The sequence below is a fragment of the Bombina bombina genome, chromosome 5 (genome assembly GCF_027579735.1).
Source record: "Bombina bombina isolate aBomBom1 chromosome 5, aBomBom1.pri, whole genome shotgun sequence".
Lineage (NCBI taxonomy): Eukaryota > Metazoa > Chordata > Amphibia > Anura > Bombinatoridae > Bombina > Bombina bombina.
The window spans coordinates 396,179,033-396,201,040 of record NC_069503.1 but is presented as its reverse complement, the minus strand read 5'-3'; the positions used below and the strand labels follow the sequence as shown (position 1 = coordinate 396,201,040).

The 22,008-nt window shown below is 39.3% G+C and overlaps 1 protein-coding gene across 2 annotated transcripts in view; it reads left to right on the top strand.

The window, feature by feature from the left end:
- Positions 1-22,008, top strand: part of THRB (thyroid hormone receptor beta) — a 622,225-nt gene that overhangs the window by 581,955 nt on the left and 18,262 nt on the right. For both annotated transcript variants that reach the window (XM_053714233.1, XM_053714234.1), the window contains exons 7-8: positions 4,899-5,104; positions 5,765-5,911. In XM_053714233.1, coding sequence (XP_053570208.1) covers positions 4,899-5,104; positions 5,765-5,911 — 353 coding nt within the window. The remainder of the gene's footprint in view (positions 1-4,898; positions 5,105-5,764; positions 5,912-22,008) is intronic.

Below are 22,008 nucleotides of genomic sequence, written 5' to 3'. Positions count from 1 at the left end.
ATTTAAAAAAAAGTAGCTTTATTGCACAACCACATACAACAAACCTATTTTCCAGTGATCGTACGCTTGTTGAATGCTCAAATATTTTAGAATACAAAGTTTAATTATAAAAAAAATAAGGTAGTATTTGTGTTTTATTAAATCAGTGAGGGCTTTTTGGTTACTGATGCATGCTTTGAGGGTTCTATAACATCCCAGCAACTAAAGTCATTCCTTAAAGAAATACTTTTCCGGATTTGGGCCACATTGGATCATAGTACTTGGAGTTTCAGGGAGATTGCACTCCATTTGCTGGCATCAGGGAGCCGCTATTACAATCAGGGAAACTTGGGATGATAATGCTCCAAAGCTTGCATGCCCAATAAACACAATTACTTTCACTAGAAGATTTTTTGCAAGCACTAGTGTATTGGAAAAAAGTTCCTTTTAAATTATTGTGCCTGTACATTGAAAACAATACACCAGTTTTACTATTTATACAGGCCTAGATTTAGAGTTCGGCGGTAGCCGTCAAAACCAGCGTTAGAGGCTCCTAACGCTGGTTTTGGGCGCCCCCTGTTATTTGGAGTCAGTGATTAAAGGGTCTAACGCTCACTTTACAGCCGCGACTTTTCCATACCGCAGATCCCCCTACGCCATTTGCGTAGCCTATCTTTTCAATGGGATCTTCCTAACGCCGGTATTTAGAGTCGTTTCTGCAGTGAGCGTTAGAGCTCTAACGACAAGATTCCAGCCGCCTGAAAATAGCAGGAGTTAAGAGCTTTCTGGCTAACGCCGGTTTATAAAGCTCTTAACTACTGTACCCTAAAGTACACTAACACCCATAAACTACCTATGTACCCCTAAACCGAGGTCCCCCCACATCGCCGCCACTCGATTAAAATTTTTAACCCCTAATCTGCCGACCGCCACCTACGTTATACTTATGTACCCCTAATCTGCTGCCCCTAACACCGCCGACCCCTGTATTATATCTATTAACCCCTAACTTGCCCCCCACAACGTCGCCGCAAGCTACTTAAAATAATTAACCCCTAATCTTCCGACCGCAAATCGCCGCCACCTACGTTATCCCTATGTACCCCTAATCTGCTACCCCTAACATCGCCGACCCCTATGTTATATTTATTAACCCCTAATCTGCCCCCCACAACGTCGCCGACACCTACCTACACTTATTAACCCCTAATCTGCCGAGCGGACCTGAGCGCTACTATAATAAAGTTATTAACCCCTAATCCGCCTCACTAACCCTATCATAAATAGTATTAACCCCTAATCTGCCCTCCCTAACATCGCCGACACCTACCTTCAATTATTAACCCCTAATCTGCCGACCGGAGCTCACCGCTATTCTAATAAATGTATTAACCCCTAAAGCTAAGTCTAACCCTAACACTAACACCCCCCTAAGTTAAATATAATTTTTATCTAACGAAATAAATTAACTCTTATTGAATAAATAATTCCTATTTAAAGCTAAATACTTACCTGTAAAATACATCCTAATATAGCTACAATATAAATTATAATTATATTATAGCTATTTTAGGATTAATATTTATTTTACAGGCAACTTTGTAATTATTTTAACCAGGTACAATAGCTATTAAATAGTTAAGAACTATTTAATAGTTACCTAGTTAAAATAATTACAAATTTACCTGTAAAATAAATCCTAACCTAAGATATAATTAAACCTAACACTACCCTATCAATAAAATAATTAAATAAACTACCTACAATTACCTACAATTAACCTAACACTACACTATCAATAAATTAATTAAACACAATTGCTACAAATAAATAAAATTAAATAAACTATCTAAAGTACAAAAAATAAAAAAGAACTAAGTTACAGAAAATAATAAAATATTTACAAACATAAGAAAAATATTACAACAATTTTAAACTAATTACACCTACTCTAAGCCCCCTAATAAAATAACAAAGCCCCCCAAAATAAAAAATTCCCTACCCTATTCTAAAATACAAATATTACAAGCTCTTTTACCTTACCAGCCCTGAACAGGGCCCTTTGCGGGGCATGCCCCAAGAATTTCAGCTCTTTTGCCTGTAAAAAAAAACATACAATACCCCCCCCCCAACATTACAACCCACCACCCACATACCCCTAATCTAACCCAAACCCCCCTTAAATAAACCTAACACTACCCCCCTGATGATCTTCCTACCTTGTCTTCACCATGCCAGGTTCACCGATCCGTCCTGGCTCCAAGATCTTCATCCAACCCAAGCGGGGGCTAGACATCCACTGAAGAAGTCCAGAAGAGGGTCCAAAGTCTTCCTCCTATCCGGCAAGAAGAGGACATCCGGACCGGCAAACATCTTCTCCAAGCGGCATCTTCTATCTTCTTCCATCCGATGACGACCGGCTCCATCTTGAAGACCTCCAGCGCGGATCCATCCTCTTCTTCCGACGACTAGACGACGAATGACGGTTCCTTTAAGGGACGTCATCCAAGATGGCGTCCCTCGAATTCCGATTGGCTGATAGGATTCTATCAGCCAATCGGAATTAAGGTAGGAATTTTCTGATTGGCTGATGGAATCAGCCAATCAGAATATAGTTCAATCCGATTGGCTGATCCAATCAGCCAATCAGATTGAGCTCGCATTCTATTGGCTGATCGGAACAGCCAATAGAATGCGAGCTCAATCTGATTGGCTGATTGGATCAGCCAATCGGATTGAACTATATTCTGATTGGCTGATTCCATCAGCCAATCAGAAAATTCCTACCTTAATTCCGATTGGCTGATAGAATCCTATCAGCCAATCGGAATTCGAGGGACGCCATCTTGGATGACGTCCCTTAAAGGAACCGTCATTCGTCGTCTAGTCGTCGGAAGAAGAGGATGGATCCGCGCTGGAGGTCTTCAAGATGGAGCCGGTCGTCATCGGATGGAAGAAGATAGAAGATGCCGCTTGGAGAAGATGTTTGCCGGTCCGGATGTCCTCTTCTTGCCGGATAGGAGGAAGACTTTGGACCCTCTTCTGGACTTCTTCAGTGGATGTCTAGCCCCCGCTTGGGTTGGATGAAGATCTTGGAGCCAGGACGGATCGGTGAACCTGGCATGGTGAAGACAAGGTAGGAAGATCATCAGGGGGGTAGTGTTAGGTTTATTTAAGGGGGGTTTGGGTTAGATTAGGGGTATGTGGGTGGTGGGTTGTAATGTTGGGGGGGGGGTATTGTATGTTTTTTTTTACAGGCAAAAGAGCTGAAATTCTTGGGGCATGCCCCGCAAAGGGCCCTGTTCAGGGCTGGTAAGGTAAAAGAGCTTGTAATATTTGTATTTTAGAATAGGGTAGGGAATTTTTTATTTTGGGGGGCTTTGTTATTTTATTAGGGGGCTTAGAGTAGGTGTAATTAGTTTAAAATTGTTGTAATATTTTTCTTATGTTTGTAAATATTTTATTATTTTCTGTAACTTAGTTCTTTTTTATTTTTTGTACTTTAGATAGTTTATTTAATTGTATTTATTTGTAGCAATTGTGTTTAATTAATTTATTGATAGTGTAGTGTTAGGTTAATTGTAGGTAATTGTAGGTAGTTTATTTAATTATTTTATTGATAGGGTAGTGTTAGGTTTAATTATATCTTAGGTTAGGATTTATTTTACAGGTAAATTTGTTATTATTTTAACTAGGTAACTATTAAATAGTTCTTAACTATTTAATAGCTATTGTACCTGGTTAAAATAATTACAAAGTTGCCTGTAAAATAAATATTAATCCTAAAATAGCTATAATATAATTATAATTTATATTGTAGCTATATTAGGATTTATTTTACAGGTAAGTATTTAGCTTTAAATAGGAATCATTTATTTAATAAGAGTTAATTTATTTCGTTAGATAAAAATTATATTTAACTTAGGGGGGTGTTAGTGTTAGGGTTAGACTTAGCTTTAGGGGTTAATACATTTATTAGAATAGCGGTGAGCTCCGGTCGGCAGATTAGGGGTTAATAATTGAAGGTAGGTGTCGGCGATGTTAGGGAGGGCAGATTAGGGGTTAATACTATTTATGATAGGGTTAGTGAGGCGGATTAGGGGTTAATAACTTTATTATAGTAGCGCTCAGGTCCGCTCGGCAGATTAGGGGTTAATAAGTGTAGGCAGGTGTCGGCGACGTTGTGGGGGGCAGATTAGGGGTTAATAAATATAACATAGGGGTCGGCGATGTTAGGGCAGCAGATTAGGGGTACATAGGGATAACGTAGGTGGCGGCGGTTTACGGAGCGGCAGATTAGGGGTTAAAAGTGTAATGCAGGGGTCAGCGATAGCGGGGGCGGCAGATTAGGAGTTAATAAGTGTAAGGTTAGGGGTGTTTAGACTCGGGGTACATGTTAGGGTGTTAGGTGCAGACTTAGGAGGTGTTTCCCCATAGGAAACAATGGGGCTGCGTTAGGAGCTGAACGCTGCTTTTTTGCAGGTGTTAGGTTTTTTTTCAGCTCAAACAGCCCCATTGTTTCCTATGGGAGAATCGTGCACGAGCACGTTTTTGATGCCGGCCGCGTCCGTAAGCAACTCTGGTATCGAGAGTTGCATTTGCGGGAAAAATGCTCTACGCTCCTTTTTTGGAGCCTAACGCAGCATTTGTTTGAACTCTCGATACCAGAGTTAAATTTATGGTGCGGCCAGAAAAAAACCCGCGGAGCGTTAACAGCCCTTTTACCGCCGAACTCTAAATCTAGGCCATAGAAAATAATAACCATTGTTTGCTTGTGAGTCTATTTAAGATTTGTTTTTGTAATATGAGAAAGGGAGATGCACTAATATTTTAGCATATTTAGATTATGAAATGGTGGGTTATATACATTGTTTATTAATAGTAAAAATGATTTATACTGGTATTTTTTATAATTATAGTGGTCTTGGATGACCGTAAACGTTTGGAAAAAAGAAAGCTCATAGAAAAAAACAGAGAAAAGAGGCGCAAAGATGAGCTGCAAAAAACACTTATTCAAAAACCCGAACCAACACAAGAAGAGTGGGAGCTGATACAGGTTGTCACTGAAGCCCACGTGGCTACCAATGCACAGGGAAGTCACTGGAAACAGAAACGGAAATTTCTGGTAAGATTCTCATCACCCATTACAAAAACATAAGAATGAGAAACAAATCCTAAAAATGTATTCACTTATTAATAATTGTATCAGTCTGTCTGCTACTGGTCCAGTGGCACGTCACCTATATATATTTTTGTATATAGGGTGTTTATATTGCTGTGTTTAAAACATTGATTGCTATAATACTTAGTAATGATCGTGAGACAACTCATTAGTCTTGGTAATCGAAAGAACAAATATTACCTTAGAAATATCTATTTAAAAAAAAGTTATGCTGACAGTAGTGACTGTTGGGAAATGTCCATTTTCATAAGTGTGTTACTAAACACTCAATAATAGAATTCACCTTTACATATCATGGCAGGGAACAGCAGCTTTAACTAATTTCCATTATATTGGATAGTTAAGAAGACGGCATATTTTTAATTCTGTATTTTATATATTTGTATTTATTTTGCTTAAAGGGACACTAAAGTCCATTTTCTTTCTACAATATAACTAAATAAACCTAATGATCTCAGTCTGGAACCTCGGATCTTCTGTTAACTGTTACACTTGTGCTAAAAAATGGATATCTTAACTCAATACAATTATAATTATGGAAAGCCATTGTAACTGTTTAATAATGTTGTCTACGTTTTACTTTTTGGTGACATTCTATACTAGCCAGAAGATATTGGACAAGCGCCAATAGTTAATGCACCAGAAGGTGGAAAAGTGGACTTAGAAGCCTTCAGTCAGTTTACAAAAATAATCACCCCAGCAATTACAAGAGTAGTGGATTTTGCCAAAAAATTACCAATGTTCTGCGAGGTAAGCTGTTTTTTTTTTTTTTTTGTTAATTTTTTTTGTTTTTTTAGTAAAGTTTATTAATATAATTTCAATATGTGTCTACTCAGCGGTCTGACACTCTTATATTCTCTCATATTCTTTTGACACTTTCTGTGCTTTTTAGTATCTGCTGTTAAGTAAAGACTTCCCAGTCGTCTTTTGACTCACCTTCTGCCAACATCCTTTTCTTTTTATAAATTGTATGGATTTTATTACATCTTGAAATGCTGCTCCAGTGCTCCAACGTTTCTTTTTGTTTTTTCTCACAGACAAGGAATAATATGACTTCTCATTGCTGCAATTGCCAGGCAACATGATATCTCTGTTAGGGCTGCCATTTGGCTGGATTAGTCTCCATGTATACAGTGCTTTTTTGTTAAAAAAAAAAGTGCTGGTACGCACTGATTGATATATTGCTCAGTAACTTTGAGAAAAACAAAGGGACAAAGTTATTTACAATGCTTGATATATTTTGCAGCCCCCTCTTGTGAAAACTAGAGTATTTACATGATGATTACATACGATATGTTACCTTATATGAGATGCAGAGGCGGTGGTACTCAGTACCAGTGAGTACCCTCACAAAAAAATAAATATGTATATATATATATATATTACAATCATAGTTACCAATTCTATTATTGGCATTGATGTGGTTAAACGCAGATGACAAAAAAGAAAACGAGTGGAGGGCAGGGTTTGGCTTTCGTAGCTTTGAGAGCTCTGGCCCTGTTAATCATTTGTAAGAGGAAAGCTATAGTTATTAGGTCAACGCTGCACAGAGGGGGGCTGGAAGGTAGACAAACATCAAACACATTGACCAAGCATAGTTCCTTCCTAACCCTCTGTCCTTATCTCTTTATCTCGCTGTCCTCCTGTAAAAAAGATTAAGTTGCTTGGAATGTGCCGTCTGTTTAAAGGGATAGTAAACACCAAAAATGTTATTGTTTAAAGGGTCATGATACCCAAATGTTGAAACACTTGAAAGTGATGCAGCATAGCTGTAAAAACCTGAACATCTCTATGTAAAAAAGAAAGATATTTGACTTCAAAATGTCCTAAGTATTCAAACCCCATTGCAAAGGACTTTAAGTAGAAAATCAGTATGTCTGTCCTGGGACAGGCAAGGGAGCGAGTTTCGTGCACACTCCTTTTATTTCCCTGTTCAGTTTAAGGAAGTTTACTATGAAATCTCATGAGAGTTAAAGGAACACTTAACCCACATTTTTTTTTTTTGGGGATTCAGATAGAGCAGTGTTTTTCAACCAGTGTGCCGTGGCACACTAGTGTGCCGTGAGCTATCCTCAGGTGTGCCACGGCAGACTGACAACAGTGTGACATATTTTTTAATAGTTGCTTGTTTTTTACTCCCAGTGCAAAGGTAGTTTGTAGGAGGCATGGCATAACAGCACAATACATACAGTATGTGTGTGTTTGTGTGTATGTGTATATATATATGCTGTATTAGGCTACAATGTGTGATTTTTTTTTAAATTTTGGGATGGTGGTGTGCCACAGGATTTTTTAATGTAAAAAAGTGTGCCACGGCAAAAAAAAAGGTTAAAAATCACTGAGATAGAGCATGCAATTTTAAGCAACTTTCTAATTTACTCCTATTATAATTTTTTCTTCGTTCTCTTGCTATCGTTATTTGAAAAAGTAGACATCTAAGCTATTTTTTGGTTCAGAACTCTGGACAGCCCTTGTTTATTGGTGGGTGAATGTATCCACCAATCAGCAAGAACAACCCAAGTTGTTCACCAAAAATGTGCCGGCATCTAAACTGACATTCTTGTATTTCCAATAAAGATACCAAGAGAATGAAGAAAAATTGATAATAGGAGTAAATAAGAAAGTTGCTTAAAATTGCATGCTCTATCTGAATCACGAAAGAAAAAAATTGGGTTCAGTGTACCTTTAAGTGAAATCTCATGAGATCACAGTAAAAGAGTTCATGACCTCAGCACTGTTGATGCTGATTGGCTGCTGTTCATTTCTTTATTTTTTTTTATTTTTTTTTTAACTGCAGCTGGACAGCAGCTGAGCATAACTTTTTACACAGAACTTACTCTGCTGAGCTGAGGAGATTGTGAGGTAAAATATCTTCCTTTTTTACATAGAGATACTCAGGTGATATTTTCCTGGCAGCTTTTTACAGTTATACTGCATCAGTTTCAATTGATTTAGCATATGAGTATTATGCCCCTTTAAAAAGATAGATAATCCCTTTATTACCTATTCCCCAGTTTTGCATAATCAACACGGTTATATTAAAATACTTTTTACCTCTATGACTACCTTGTATCTAAGCTTCTGCAAACGGCCTCCTTATCTCAGATCTTTTGGCAAACTTGCATTCCAGGCAATTAGTGCTGACTCTTAAATATCTCCACTGGGTTGAGCACAATGTTATCTATATGGTACACATGAATAAAAAGTACATTATTAGCTATTTACAGCCATACAGTGAGATAAAAGGTCTACAGATTCTTAGAAATCAGTCTATAAGCCTTACCTAGGTTTAGCTTTTAGCAATAAATGCCAAGAGAAAAACGCAAATTTGATGATAAAAGTAAATAGGAAAGTTGTATTAAATGTCATGACCTATCTGAATCTGAAAGTTTAATTTGGACTTTACCCTTGTGCAGTATTGTAACCCTTAAAGGGACAGTAAAGTGAGGGGAGGCAAGGGAGGAGATTGCTAGTGCAGCCAAACTCATAGAACCATCAGTGTTTGCAACATTTCCAATCAATAGCCTACACCAGCTTTGTGTAGCTTCCTTCCTACTGGTGAAAGGGACTGCACATTCTGCCCCTGCTTCCTCCCTGCTGAAGAAGATGGGGAAGATGGTCTAATCTGCTGTTAACTGTTCTGGATTTTAGATATTTATGTTCTTGCTCTGAAAACATTGAATCTCCTTTTGTTTCAGCATCATGTCTAATACACAGTTGTACCACACATAAAACACTCAAAGTATTAGAATTAGGTGGAGAAGATCATGCCCAGTAGACTTCCATTATCAGCTCTAAAATGTATTCAGGGCGCTGTAGATATGAGGGTGGTCGCAGGGCATCTGAAAGCTCAGGCTCTACTCATTGTGTTATTTAAGTGGATAACGGCTCTTCACTCTCAAGTCTTGATTTTTTTCTCTCTTGAAATAATTTATCCTGTTTTCAAAAATCCAATTTTCTCCACAAGACTTAAGATAGTTTTTGCAGGGTATGCAACATCAGGCCTTTTAAACTATGCATAATTTACCTAAAAATTGCTAACTGAAAATACACTTTTGCCTCAGTCTTTGTTAAATGGACCCTAAACACCATGTCATTTAGCTCTGAATATTGGGACTTTTCAAATTCTCAGAAGTGAAAAAGCACACTGCAGCGTTCTCAGAGCTTACCCTGCTACATATAATGCCCTAGCTGGCTTTAGCAGATAAGAACTGCAAAACAATGCACTTTATACTAACAATATGACAGTGGCTTTATGTTAGCTGCAGACTTAGGAGCCCAGATTGGCTTCCCTATATAAGCAAGTGGTGGGGGGGAGTTATCTATTGAAAAATAATCGCAACAATGTTAAAAAATGTTTTTACTCACCTGATATATTATTCTATAGCAACACAACAGAAATGTCTTGTAAGTACAAGGTGTTTACTGTCACTTAACAGTAGGATGTCAGGGTCTGATTTTAGTTTAATCAGATCATGTCTGTACATAGGACATCTCGTTTTTGCTGGACGTAATCAATTCTCTGAATATCAATTGTGAGGCTTTTTTTTAGTCATCCTTTCTTAACCACAAGAATTTCAGACATAATTCTACAAAGACTTGAAGTATTTATAGAATGCCAAAAACAAACATTTCTTTCATCAGATGGTGAGAGTCCACAAGCCATCCCGTGTGGGAATATTCCCCTCCTGACCACTAGGAGGAGGCAAAAGACACACCAACACACCAGAGCTTTAAATCCCTCTCACTTTCCATGATCCTCAGTCACTCAGTGAGGTGAAAATTAAGTGCAAGATTTACTCATCGTTTGTAAGAGGATGCTCTAACTCTAACCGATATGAGGCCCGAATCCTCCTCGCAGTAACCTATTGGTCAGAGGGACAAACAATAAGTTTTCAGCAGGCAGTTAAAGGTCTTTCCTCAGTGAGAAATGTCACAATCCCCTGGTCTACACTGAGTTTCTTCTTGTGGATCCACAGCCCTCCCCAGGTGAAATGTGGACTTGTCCACCAATCCCATGGGTTGAGATGGTGTGGCTATATCAGATCCTTGGCATTGTGCTCGCCATGCTTAGGGGATGGGCTTGTCTACTGAAACAAGTTGCTGCCGCTGAGGTAAGCACAGTGGATTTAGAGGTAAGTATCTTCACCTTACAAGCCCACCAGCTATTAGCATGAACATGTGCACATGCTTCACATAGTCTGGGGACATATATTATACACCATACACCTTATACTGGAAGTTTTTAGCATTTTTAGGCACTTTTAGTTTACTGTTGCCTTAAATTTAGCATGGTCAGCTTAGAGAATTTGCTTCAGAGCTATGCACAGTATTTTTTTTCCATCTGCGCTAAAGTTCTACTTGTTACCTTTAGCACTCACCAGTAGCGCAGGCGAGCTGTTTTCCATCTAAAGGTGAGGAGAGTCCACGGCTTCATTCATTACTTTTGGGAAATAAGAACCTGGCACCAGGAGGTGGCAAAGACATTCCAGCCAAAGGCTTAAATATCTCCCCCACTCCCCTCATCCCCCAGTCATTCTTTGCCTTTAATCACAGGAGGATGGCAGAGAAGTGCCGAAGATTCAGAGTAGTCTCTTATGGAGGGTAGTACTCTTCGGAATGGGACTGGAGTTTTAAGTAGGTGTAGGTTGGTGTCTCAGACCTTCCCGGTTCCTGTTAAGATGGCTAATATTATTAAGAATGAATGGGAGCTATTAGGTTCTTCCTTTTCCCCTTCTTCTTCCTTTAAGAAACTGCTCCCCGTTCCAGACTCTCAGCTCAAGCTGTGGGGGACTGTCCCTAAGGTGGATGGTGCCATCTCTATGCTCGCAAAGTGGACGACTATTGCTCTCGAGGATAGCTGGTCGTTTAAAGAGCCCATGGATAAAAAGTTGGAAAACATGTTAAGGAAAATGTTTCAACACACAGGGTTTGTTTTTCAACCCAGCAGCAGCTGTAGCCGCGGTTTCTGGAGCTGCAACATATTGGTGTGAATCCCTGTGTGATATGGTCGAGAGGGAGACATCCATCGATGAGATACAGGATAAGATTAAGGCATTGAAGGTTGCCAATTCTTTCATTTGTAATGCCAATATGCAAATTAGTCGCCTGAACGCAAAGGTTTCAGGATTCTCCATTTTAGCTCACAGGGCACTGTGGCTAAAGTCTTGGTCTGCGGACATGACCTCTAAGTTTAGGCTCTTGTCCCTGCCTTTTCAAGGAAAGATTCTGTTCAGTCCAGGATTGGATTAGATCATATCCCTTGTGTGACCAAGGCCCAGCGTCAGCAGCCTGCCGCAAAAGTGGATCAGTCCTAGGGAACTTGGATGCCTGCTCAGTCTTGGAACAAGTCCAAGCAGAACAAGAAGCCCACCGAGACAAAATCAGCATGAAGGGGCATCCCCCGACCGGTCCCCGGACCAAGTAGGGGGCAGATTGTCTCTCTTCTCCATAGCTTGGTTGCAGGACGTTCAGGACCTTTGGGTTCTTTAGGTTGTCGCCCAGGGTTACAGGATAGGATTCAGGTCCCATCCTCCCAGGGGCAGATTCCTCATGTCAAACCTGTCTTCAAGACCAGGAAAGAGAGTGGCCTTTCTAGAATGTGTGATGGATCTCTCCTCTCTAGGTGTTATCGTACTAGTACCCCAAGCAGAAAGGGGTCTAGGGTACTACTACTAGTTCAAGAGGGGCAGTTCATGATGACAATAGACTTGAAGGATGCTTATCTTCATGTTCCAATTCACAGGGACCACTTCAAGTTCCTAAGATTTGCATTTCTGGCCAACACTTCCAGTTTGTGGCCCTTTCTTCGGCCAGGTGACAGCCCCTGAGTCTTCACGAAGGTTCTGGGGGCGCTTCTTGAAGTGGCCAGATCCAGGGGCATTGCTATGGCACCCTATTTGGATGACATTCTAGTCCAGGCGCCGTCGTTCAGCCTTGCAGAGGATCATTCAAGGGCTCTTCTTTTATTGCTCCAATCTCAGTTGAAAGATCAACTCAGGATAGAGTTCCCTGGTTCCCAGCAACAGGTTGGAGTTCCTGGGCACGATAATAGACTCTATGTCCATGAAAATATTTCTCACAGATCAACGACACAGGAAGATTGCGTCCACCTGTCTTGCCCTTCGGTCTTACTCAAGCCCTTTGGTGGCTCAGTGTATAGAGATGATCGGGCTCATGGTTTCCAGCATAGACGTCATCCCTTTCGCCAGGTTCCATCTCAGACCTCTTAAATTGTGCATGTTGACAGTGGAACGGTGATCATTCAGATCTATCACAGCGGATATCCATGGATGCTCGGACCAGGGACTCCCTATCTTGGTGGATCCGTCCGGAGCATCTGTTCCTGGGGACATCCTTCCTGAGACCGTCCTGGAAGATTGTAACCACGGACGCGAGTCTGGCAGGATGGGGAACTGTTTGGGGTGCCAGATTGGCACAAGGAAAATGGACCCGGGAGGAGTCTTTCCTTCCAATAAATATTCTGGAACTTTGAGCAATCTACAATGCTCTGAGGGTTCATCAGATTCCAGACCGACAACATTACATCAGTGGCTTACATCAACCACCAGGGGGGAACGAGGAGCTCCCTAGCAATGAGGGAGGTGTCTCGGATTTTGGGGTGAGCGGAGTTCCACATCTGCTTGCTCTCAGCGATCCACATTCCAGGTGTGGACAACTGGGAAGCAGACTTTCTCAGCAGGCAATCCTTCCATCCGGGGGAATTGTCTCTTCACCCTAAAGTGTTTGCAGAGATTTCTCTCAGATGGGAAACGCCGGAGATAGATCTCATGGCGTCCAGACTCAACTCTTTGGCACTCTGAAAGATTGGACTGATTACCTGCTGCTGAACCCTACTCTGCCTAAGTGATTACTCTTTTGCTTAACCCTCTGGCACTCTGAAGATTAGCCTGTCTACTTGTTGCTTAACCCTGTTCTGTCTAGAGACATTCTATACTACTTAACCCATTGGTGTTCTGAATTCCTGCTTGGCTTTTTGGTTGGATTTATGCTGTATATCAGTGCAAATTAAAGATGTAACAGGCCTGTGCCCTTCTGTTGCTGAATCCTCTCCCTTCCGTAGCTCAGTTCATTGAAGTTTTCAGTCCCATGGTCGCTGCATCAGATGTAGTTCCATTTGCCAGATGTCATCTTTGGGCCTTCCTATTGCAAATCCTGCATAAATGGAATGTGGGCCATTTCTCGGAGGACTATGTCCCTGTTTCAGGGAGGCTTTGTCCAGTGTGGGTTGTAATTTCCACAGATACCAGTCTGTTAGGTTGGGGTGCAGTCTGGGGGTCTCAGAGAGCAGGAGTTTAGTCTCCTCGGGAGGTGAGGTTACCTATACATTTATGGAACTTCATGCAATCTTCAGGGCTCTGCAGAGTTGACCTGACATCAGACACAAATCTTTTCTGAGATTACAGTTAGAAAATGTCATGGCATTGGTGTATGTTCCGCAACATCAATTGGTTAGAACGCTTTAATTGCAGGATTTATGCCATCCATAATCCAGGTGTGGAAAATTGGGAGGCAGACTTTTTTAATTCGCAAGTCTCTTCATCCTGGGTGATTGTCTTTGAATCAGGAAGTTTTCTACCAAATTTTGAGTTGTTGCAGTCAGCCAAAGATAGATCTCATGGCCTCCCATTTGAATCAGAAACTTCCTCACTATTGTGCCGGGTCTCGGGACCCTCCAGCGAGTCTGATAGTGAGTGCTCCCTTGGTTGTTCAACTTGATTTATATGTTTTCTTGGTTTATGATAGTATCCAGTGTGATAGCAAGAATCAAGCAGGAAGAGACTCACAAATTTTGATTGCTCTAGCGTGGCTTCACAGGATTTGGTTTGATTTGGTGCAGATGTCCTTGTGCCCGCCTTGGAGGCTTCCTCTAAGAAAAGACCTTCTCTCTGAAGACCCTTTCTTTAATCAAGATCTTAAAACCCTCTAGAGAGGGTGAGCTAGCAAACCCTTGCTCTTTTATTCGGTTAATTTGTTTTTATCTTATGTATATCAGTTTTAATAAATTGTTGTGATTTTAACTTTGAACCGGTGCACCATTTCTGAGTTCCACCAGCCCATCTGCATTTGGACAGTTTGTGGGGACTGCAGTGTTCCAGTATCCTGGAGTTCAGCTTGCTGGATTGCTAAGAATATCCAGCTTATGCCATATAGCATTATAATTATGCTCTTGTAAAATGTGAGTACCCTGTATCAGAGACATCATATCTGAGATACTATGATTTGACTGATACATATAGGCACCTATTTTTTGTTTGATTTTGTTCATCACAGAAACTCTGAATTTGGCAACATAGCAATAAAAGCTTAATTTTTTTCAGAGATTTTTTTGATAAGGTTATTGATACCCTGTTACCAGGTGTATTTATCATAAGGACCAACGACGTACAGCATACATCATACAAAAAATGGTCCTTAACGACCAAGGATGTACCCTGTACGTCGTTAGTCTTTCCAAGCGGTGGAAGCGATCCTGATCGCTTTCAGCCGCTTTCATGTTATTGCAGTGATGCCTCGATATTGAGGCATCCTGCAATAACATTTTTTAGCAGTCCAATGCAGAGAGAGCCACTATGTGGCCCTCTCTGCATCGGCCATTGATGGCCGTGATCGTTAGTGGGTGGGAGCTGATGCAGGGAGGCGGGTGGGCGGCCATCGGTGCAGGAAGTGCTTTGGGGGGGCGGGATTGCATGTGTGGGATGGGGGCAGGATCAGGGGTGGGAACAATACACTATGGCACAGTAACAGATATTGCTAAGGTGGAAGAGAGGACTGGAGGGTGGGAATGTTTAGCTAAGGATCTGGGAGGGGGTGGGGGGTTGGATATTGAGGGATGGCAGCTACACTACAGAAAATGTAATAATAAAACATTTTTTTAAATACCATGTTTTATTGCTAACATGGTATTTAATTATTTTTTTTTATTTTAGTACTGGCAGACTACTAGGCTATAAGTATTACTGAGGATCATGGAAAATGGGAGGGATTTTTGCCTACTTTTAGTGGACAAGAGGGGAATATTCCCACACTTTAAATTAATTTAGTAGGTATGAATAAATTGGTTTTCCATCAGCACATCTGTGTAAAAAGCAAAAAGTCTCTTTATTGGGGTGTCATCTCCACAGATGCAACAGTGACATTTTGGCCTACATACAACCCTTAATCATGCAGATTACAAAGTAGCAAACATTATATTTATACAGAGAGATTATAAATTGATTACATATATATTAAATTAGCTTAGCATCTCCACTAACTAACAACTCCATCTAGTTTTGATATTAAAGGGACACTGTAGCCAAAAAAAATCTTTTGTGATTCAGATAGAGCATGCAATTTTAAGCAACTTTCTAATTTACTCCTATTATCAAATTGTCTTTATTTTCTTGGTATGTTTATTTGAAAAGCAAGAATGTAAGTTTAGATGCCGGCCCATTTTAGGTGAACAACCTGGGTTGTCCTTGCTGATTGGACAGCACCTTTAAACAAGTGCTGTCCATGATTCTGAACCCATAATTTGCTGGCTCCTTAGCTGAGATGCCTTCTTTTCAAATAAAGATTGCAAGAGAATGAAGAAAAATTGATAATAGAAGTAAATTAGAAAGTTGCTTACAATTACATGCTCTATTTGAATCATGAAAGAAAAAAATTGGGTTCAGTGTCCCTTTAAGCATAGCAAATCATATTTATATTCTTATTTACCAGAAGATATTTTTATTCTCTCTAGTGGATGGTGTTATAATACCTCATTATAATATCTAATTTTAGATGTACTACCTAAAAAGACCTTTAACCATCTAAACATTTTCAAATACAATTAAAGATTTTTTTTTTTTTTTTAAGTAGAAAACTTTTTAAAAACAAACATAAGTCATAGTCTCTATTCAAACTCTTTGGATGTAAACTCCCTGACTTTTTTATCCACCAAACCTCCCTCTTTTTTAGTAACAATTCCCTACTGCCTCCTCTTCTCAGTTTAGGTATATGGTCAATGATCTGAAAATGAATTTGGCTTATTGAATGGCCCTTTTCTATAAAATGTTTTGGAACTGGTTGGGAAATATCTCTTTTCTTTAATTGTGGATTCATGCTCTGTGATACGCTCCCTGGCACTACGTGTCATCTCACCAACATAGCATAAACCACGGGGACACTTTAATAGATACACTACATAATTTGTTTGACAGGTATAATAACCATTAAAGATTTCTTCCTCCCACAAGCTTGTGGGAAATAACAATATACTACATAGGGTGAATTGATATGCGTAATGTTACCACTTAGTGTTAGTAGTTAGTGGAGATGTAAAGCTAATTTAATAAATACATGATCAATTTATAATCTTTGTATATAAATGTGATGTTTGCCACTTTGTATTCAGCATAATTAAGAGCTGTATGTAGCCTGAAATGTTACTGTTTTAGCTGTGGAGATGACACCCCAAATAAGAGACTTTTTTTTACACAGTTGTGCTGTGTATGAATTTGGTGCTGTCCTGTTAACATCTGTGTTTTTAAAGGGACATGAAACCCAAATTATTTCTTTCATGGTTCAAATAGAACATGTGATTTTAAACAACTTTACAATTTAATTCTATTATCTAATTTATTATGTTCTCTTGATATCCTTTGTTGAAAAGAATACCTAGGTAGACTCAGGAGCTGCTGATTGATGGCTGCACGTATTTGCCTCATGTTATTGGCTCATCCATTGCACTCAACTAGCTCCCAGTAATGCATTGCTGCTTCTTCAACAAAGGAAACCAAGAGAATGAAGCTATTTAGATAATAGAAGTAAATTGGAAAGTTGTTTAACCCCTTAAGGACCAACGACGTACAGCATACATCATACAAAAAATGGTCCTTAACGACCAAGGATGTACCATGTACGTCGTTGGTCCTTAAGGGGTTAAACAACTTTCCAATTTACTTCTATTATCTATTATCTGCTTCTTCAACAAAGGAAACCAAGAGAATGAAGCTATTTAGATAATAGAAGTAAATTGGAAAGTTGTTTAACCCCTTAAGGACCAACGACGTACAGCATACATCATACAAAAAATGGTCCTTAACGACCAAGGATGTACCATGTACGTCGTTAGTCTTTCCAAGCGGTGGAAGCGATCCTGATCGCTTTCAGCCGCTTTCATGTTATTGCAGTGATGCCTCGATATTGAGGCATCCTGCAATAACATTTTTTAGCAGTCCAATGCAGAGAGAGCCACTATGTGGCCCTGTCTGCATCGGCCATTGATGGCCGTGATCGTTAGTTGGTGGAAGCTGATGCAGGGAGGCGGGTGGGCGGCCATCGGTGCAGGAAGTGCTTTGGGGGGGCGGGATTGCATGCGTGGGATGGGGGCAGGATCAGGGGTGGGAACAATACACTATGGCACAGTAACAGATATTGCTAAGGTGGAAGAGAGGACTGGAGGGTGGGAATGTTTAGCTAAGGATCTGGGAGGGGGTGGGGGGTTGGATATTGAGGGATGGCAGCTACACTACAGAAAATTTAATAATAAAACATTTTATTTTTTAAATACCATGTTTTATTGCTAACATGGTATTTAAAAAAAAAACTTTTATTTTAGTACTGGCAAACTTTCTGCCAGTACTTAAGATGGCGGGGACAATTGTGGGGTGGGGGAGGGAAGGGAGCTGTTTAGGAGGGATCAGGGGGTGTGATATCAGGTGGGAGGTTGATCTCTACACTAAAGCTAAAATTAACCCTACAAGTTCCCTACAAGGTACCTAATTAACCCCTTCACTGCTAAACATAATATACGTGTTCTGCGCAGTGGCATTTAGCAGCCTTCTAATTACCAAAAAGCAACGCCAAAGCTATATATGTCTGCTATTTCTGAACAAAGGGGATCCCAGAGAAGCATTTACAACCATTTGTGCCATGATTGAACTAACTGTTTGTAAATAATTTCAGTGAGAAACCTAAAATTGTGAAAAAATGAACGATTTGTTTTATTTAATCGCATTTGGCGGTAAAATGGAGGCATGAAATATACCAAAATGGGCCTAGATCAATACTTGGGGTTGTCTACTACACTGCACTACAGCTAAAATTAATCCTACAAGCTCCCTAATTAACCCCTTCACTGCTGGGCATAATACACGTGTGGTGCGCAGCGGCATTTAGCGGCCTTCTAATTACCAAAAAAGCAACGCCAAAGCCATATAGGTCTGCTATTTCTGAACAAATGGTATCCCAGAGAAGCATTTACAACCATTTCTGCCATAATTACACAAGCTATTTGATTGCATTTGGCGGTGAAATGGTGGCATGAAATATACCAAAATTGGCCTAGATCATACTTTGGGTTGTCTTCAAAAAAATATATATATATACATGTCAAGGGATATTCAGAGATTCCTGATAGATATTAGTGTTCCAATGTAACTATCGCTTATTTTGAAAAAAAGTTGTTTGGAAATAGCAAAGTGCTACTTGTACTTATTGCCCTATAACTTGCAAAGAACATGTAAACATTGGGTATTTCTAAACTCAGGACAAAATTTAGAAACTATTTAGCATGGGTGTTTTTGGTGGTTGTAGATGTGTAACAGATTTTGGGGGTCAAAGTTAGAAAAGTGTGTGTTTTTTTTTCCATTTTTTCATCATATTTTATATATTTTTTATAGTAAATTATAAGATATGATGAAAATAATTGTATCTTTAGAAATTCCATTTAATGACGAGAAAAACGGTATATAATGTGTGGGCAAAGTAAATAAGTTAGAGGAAAATCACAGCTAAATGCAAACACCGCAGAAATGGTCCCAAACGGTCAGACAATGGAAAAGTTCTGTGGTCCTTAAGGGGTTAAAGGGATACTAAACCCAAATTTTGTCTTTCATGATTCAGATAGAGCATTAAATTTTAAGCAACTTTCTAATTTACTCCTATCATAAATTTTTCTTTGTTCTCTAGCTAGCTTTATTTGAAAAAGGAGGAATCTAAGCTTATGAGCCAGACCATTTTTGGTTCAGAACCCTGGATAGCTCTTGCTGATTGCCGGGTACATTTAGCCACCAATCAGCAAGTGCAACCCAGGTGCTGAACCAAAAATGGGCCGACTCCTTAGCTTAGATTCTTGCTTTTTCAAATAAAGATAGCAAGAGAACAAAGAAAAATAGACAATAGGAGTAAATTAGAAAGTTCCTTAAAATTGCATGCTCTATCTCAATCATGAAAGAACAAAATTGGGTTTAGTATCCCTTTAACTTTGTATTCTCTATCTAAATCATAAAAGAACCATTTTGGTTTACATGTCCCTTTAAGTATTTATAGTGCTGAAGAATTACCTGTAACTTATTAAGGAAATCATTGAGCCTGGATTACCTTTTGTTTTTTATTTGTTTAGTTTTTGTGTTTCTGATATTTATCTAATTAATTTACTTTAATAGATTTTTCTTTCCTTGGAGCTTTTAAAGCTTAAAACAACTTCCCCAACTTTTAAAATGAGGGCATATTCTCCTAGAGCAGCAACGTCATCATTGGCCAGATATATAAAGCCTTTGTGTACAACAGCCACTAGATCTTACTCTTTACGGTCACAATCTTCCCCATTTAATATGTTATCCACTCCCTGCATTGGCTTCCAATTAAATGGCGAACATATTTTAAAATTGGCCTGCTGACCTTCAAAGCCTTAAACAACCAAGGCCCACAGTACCTGAAAGAGCTCCTGACACCCTACATCCCATCCCGTTCACTTAGATCAGCCAACACATCCCTCCTCTCAGTGCCAAGAATAAGGACAAACTCAGGCTCCAGAGCATTCTGCCACGCTGCCCCTACTTTCTGGAACTCTTTACCGTGTGCAATCAGAGAGGCACCGTCCTTACAGACTTTTAAAAAAAATCTAAAGACCCACCTCTTCCATCAGGCATTCAGTCCGCTTATCTGACCTTCAGAAACTCCTAATTTGTATGTCTTATGTTGGTATATTTGTAAAGTGCTTTGAGTCTCACAGGAAGAAAAGCGCTATATAAATCGCAAATTATTATTATTATTATATATATTTGATAATACAGTCTTACAGATAGACCTTCTTTAGAACAAGGCAAATATTTTTTTCTGTTTGCCCCTTTTTATGGAATGCTTAGATACTGATCCAACGTTAATGTATTTGACATCGGGAGAACATCAGGGAAAACTACATTTATACTTGCATAAATATTCACATTCAAAAATAACACAAAGAGAAATAAAAGAAATAATTAAAAACAAGACAAACACGTCACCTTTAAAATAGAGTCACTACCGTGCGACAAAATACTGGGGCGGCAATAGAATCTTTATGGATTCCGCATGCTGAGCTGAGGTTATGGTGGAAAATTGCGGCCGGGGCTCAGCCATCCCCTGGATACACCTTTCTTTAAATCTGGCGACACTACCATAACAAACCAAATATGGAAATATTTTGCAGTTACAAATATTTGGATAAACCATTTTGCAAGTTTTTCCTATGTGTTACCAATGCAAATATTATTTTTTCCATGTTGCTAGCCGTATTGGGCGCCTCACACAACTATGCAAATTAGATGATGTGGGACTCAATATCACAAGTTTTACCACTTTGAATCTATAGAAATTTATCATAAGAATAAGTATTGTTATCCATCCAACCAGTGTAAAACAAACATGATGAATAACAGAGATTTTATGGCACTTACTTTAGACCTTTTTTCATTCCTTATTTACCAGTAACAACTTGTGTTTAAAGGGACAGTCTATACCAGAATTAAAAAAAAATAAAAAAAAATATATATATATAATCCATTTATTGCCCAGTTTTGCATAACCAACACAGCTATATTTAAATATGTTTTTCCTCTGTGATTAACTTGTATCTAAGCCTCTGCAGACTGCCCCCTTTTCTTAGTGCTTTTGACAGACATGCAGTTTAGCCAATCAGTGCCGACTCCTAAATAACTCCATGGGAGTGAGCACAATGTTATCTATATGACACACATGAACTAGTACTGTCTAACTGTGAAAAACTTTCAAAATGCTCTGAGCTAAGAGGCGGTTTTCAACGGTTTAGAAATCAGTTTGAGCCTACCTAGGTTTAGCTTTTCAAAAATACCACCATGGGAACAAAGTAAATTTGATGATAAAAGTAAATTGAAAAGTTGTTTAAAATTGCATGCCTTATCTGATCCATGCAAGTTTAATTTTGACTAGACTGTCCCTTTAACAATGGATTTATAAATAGGTAATAAAGCATGTTTGCTTTACTGTAATCCAGGCCTATTTGCACAGCTTTCTACTACTGAGGATAGATCTCCTTCATTCACAGACAATTTCTTAGCTATATGAGGTCAAGACAAATGAAAAAGAAGCCTTCAACATCACAGCTTCCCGTGAATTACACTCAGCCTCAAGTGTTTTCAAGCCCAGTACCCCCACTGATGGCTATGACTTTCAGTAAAGAATAAAAGTCATCAGTCATTCCACTGGTATAACATGAGAGGACCTAAGTGCGTGATGTTAATTGATCAGAGTGCACTATTGCCATTATAACCAGAGATGTTGTTATTGTGAAGAAACAACAAGTTAGTTGCTGAAAACATGCAACCCAATGCAGCTTATTGTGAGAGAAATATAACATCTCTTTATTTACACCTTGACAAGAACAGCCATAGCATGAGGAATAGTGTGTTCCACTTTCCTATGTATTGTGCGCTAACAAAGTACTGATATACAGGTATCTTAGACTGCAAGCAGTTGCTTTACTAGAATTACAGTTTTCTGGTCATTTCCAAAACAATAAAATAGAATAGTTACCTGAATTCGAAGAGACTTTTTTTTCC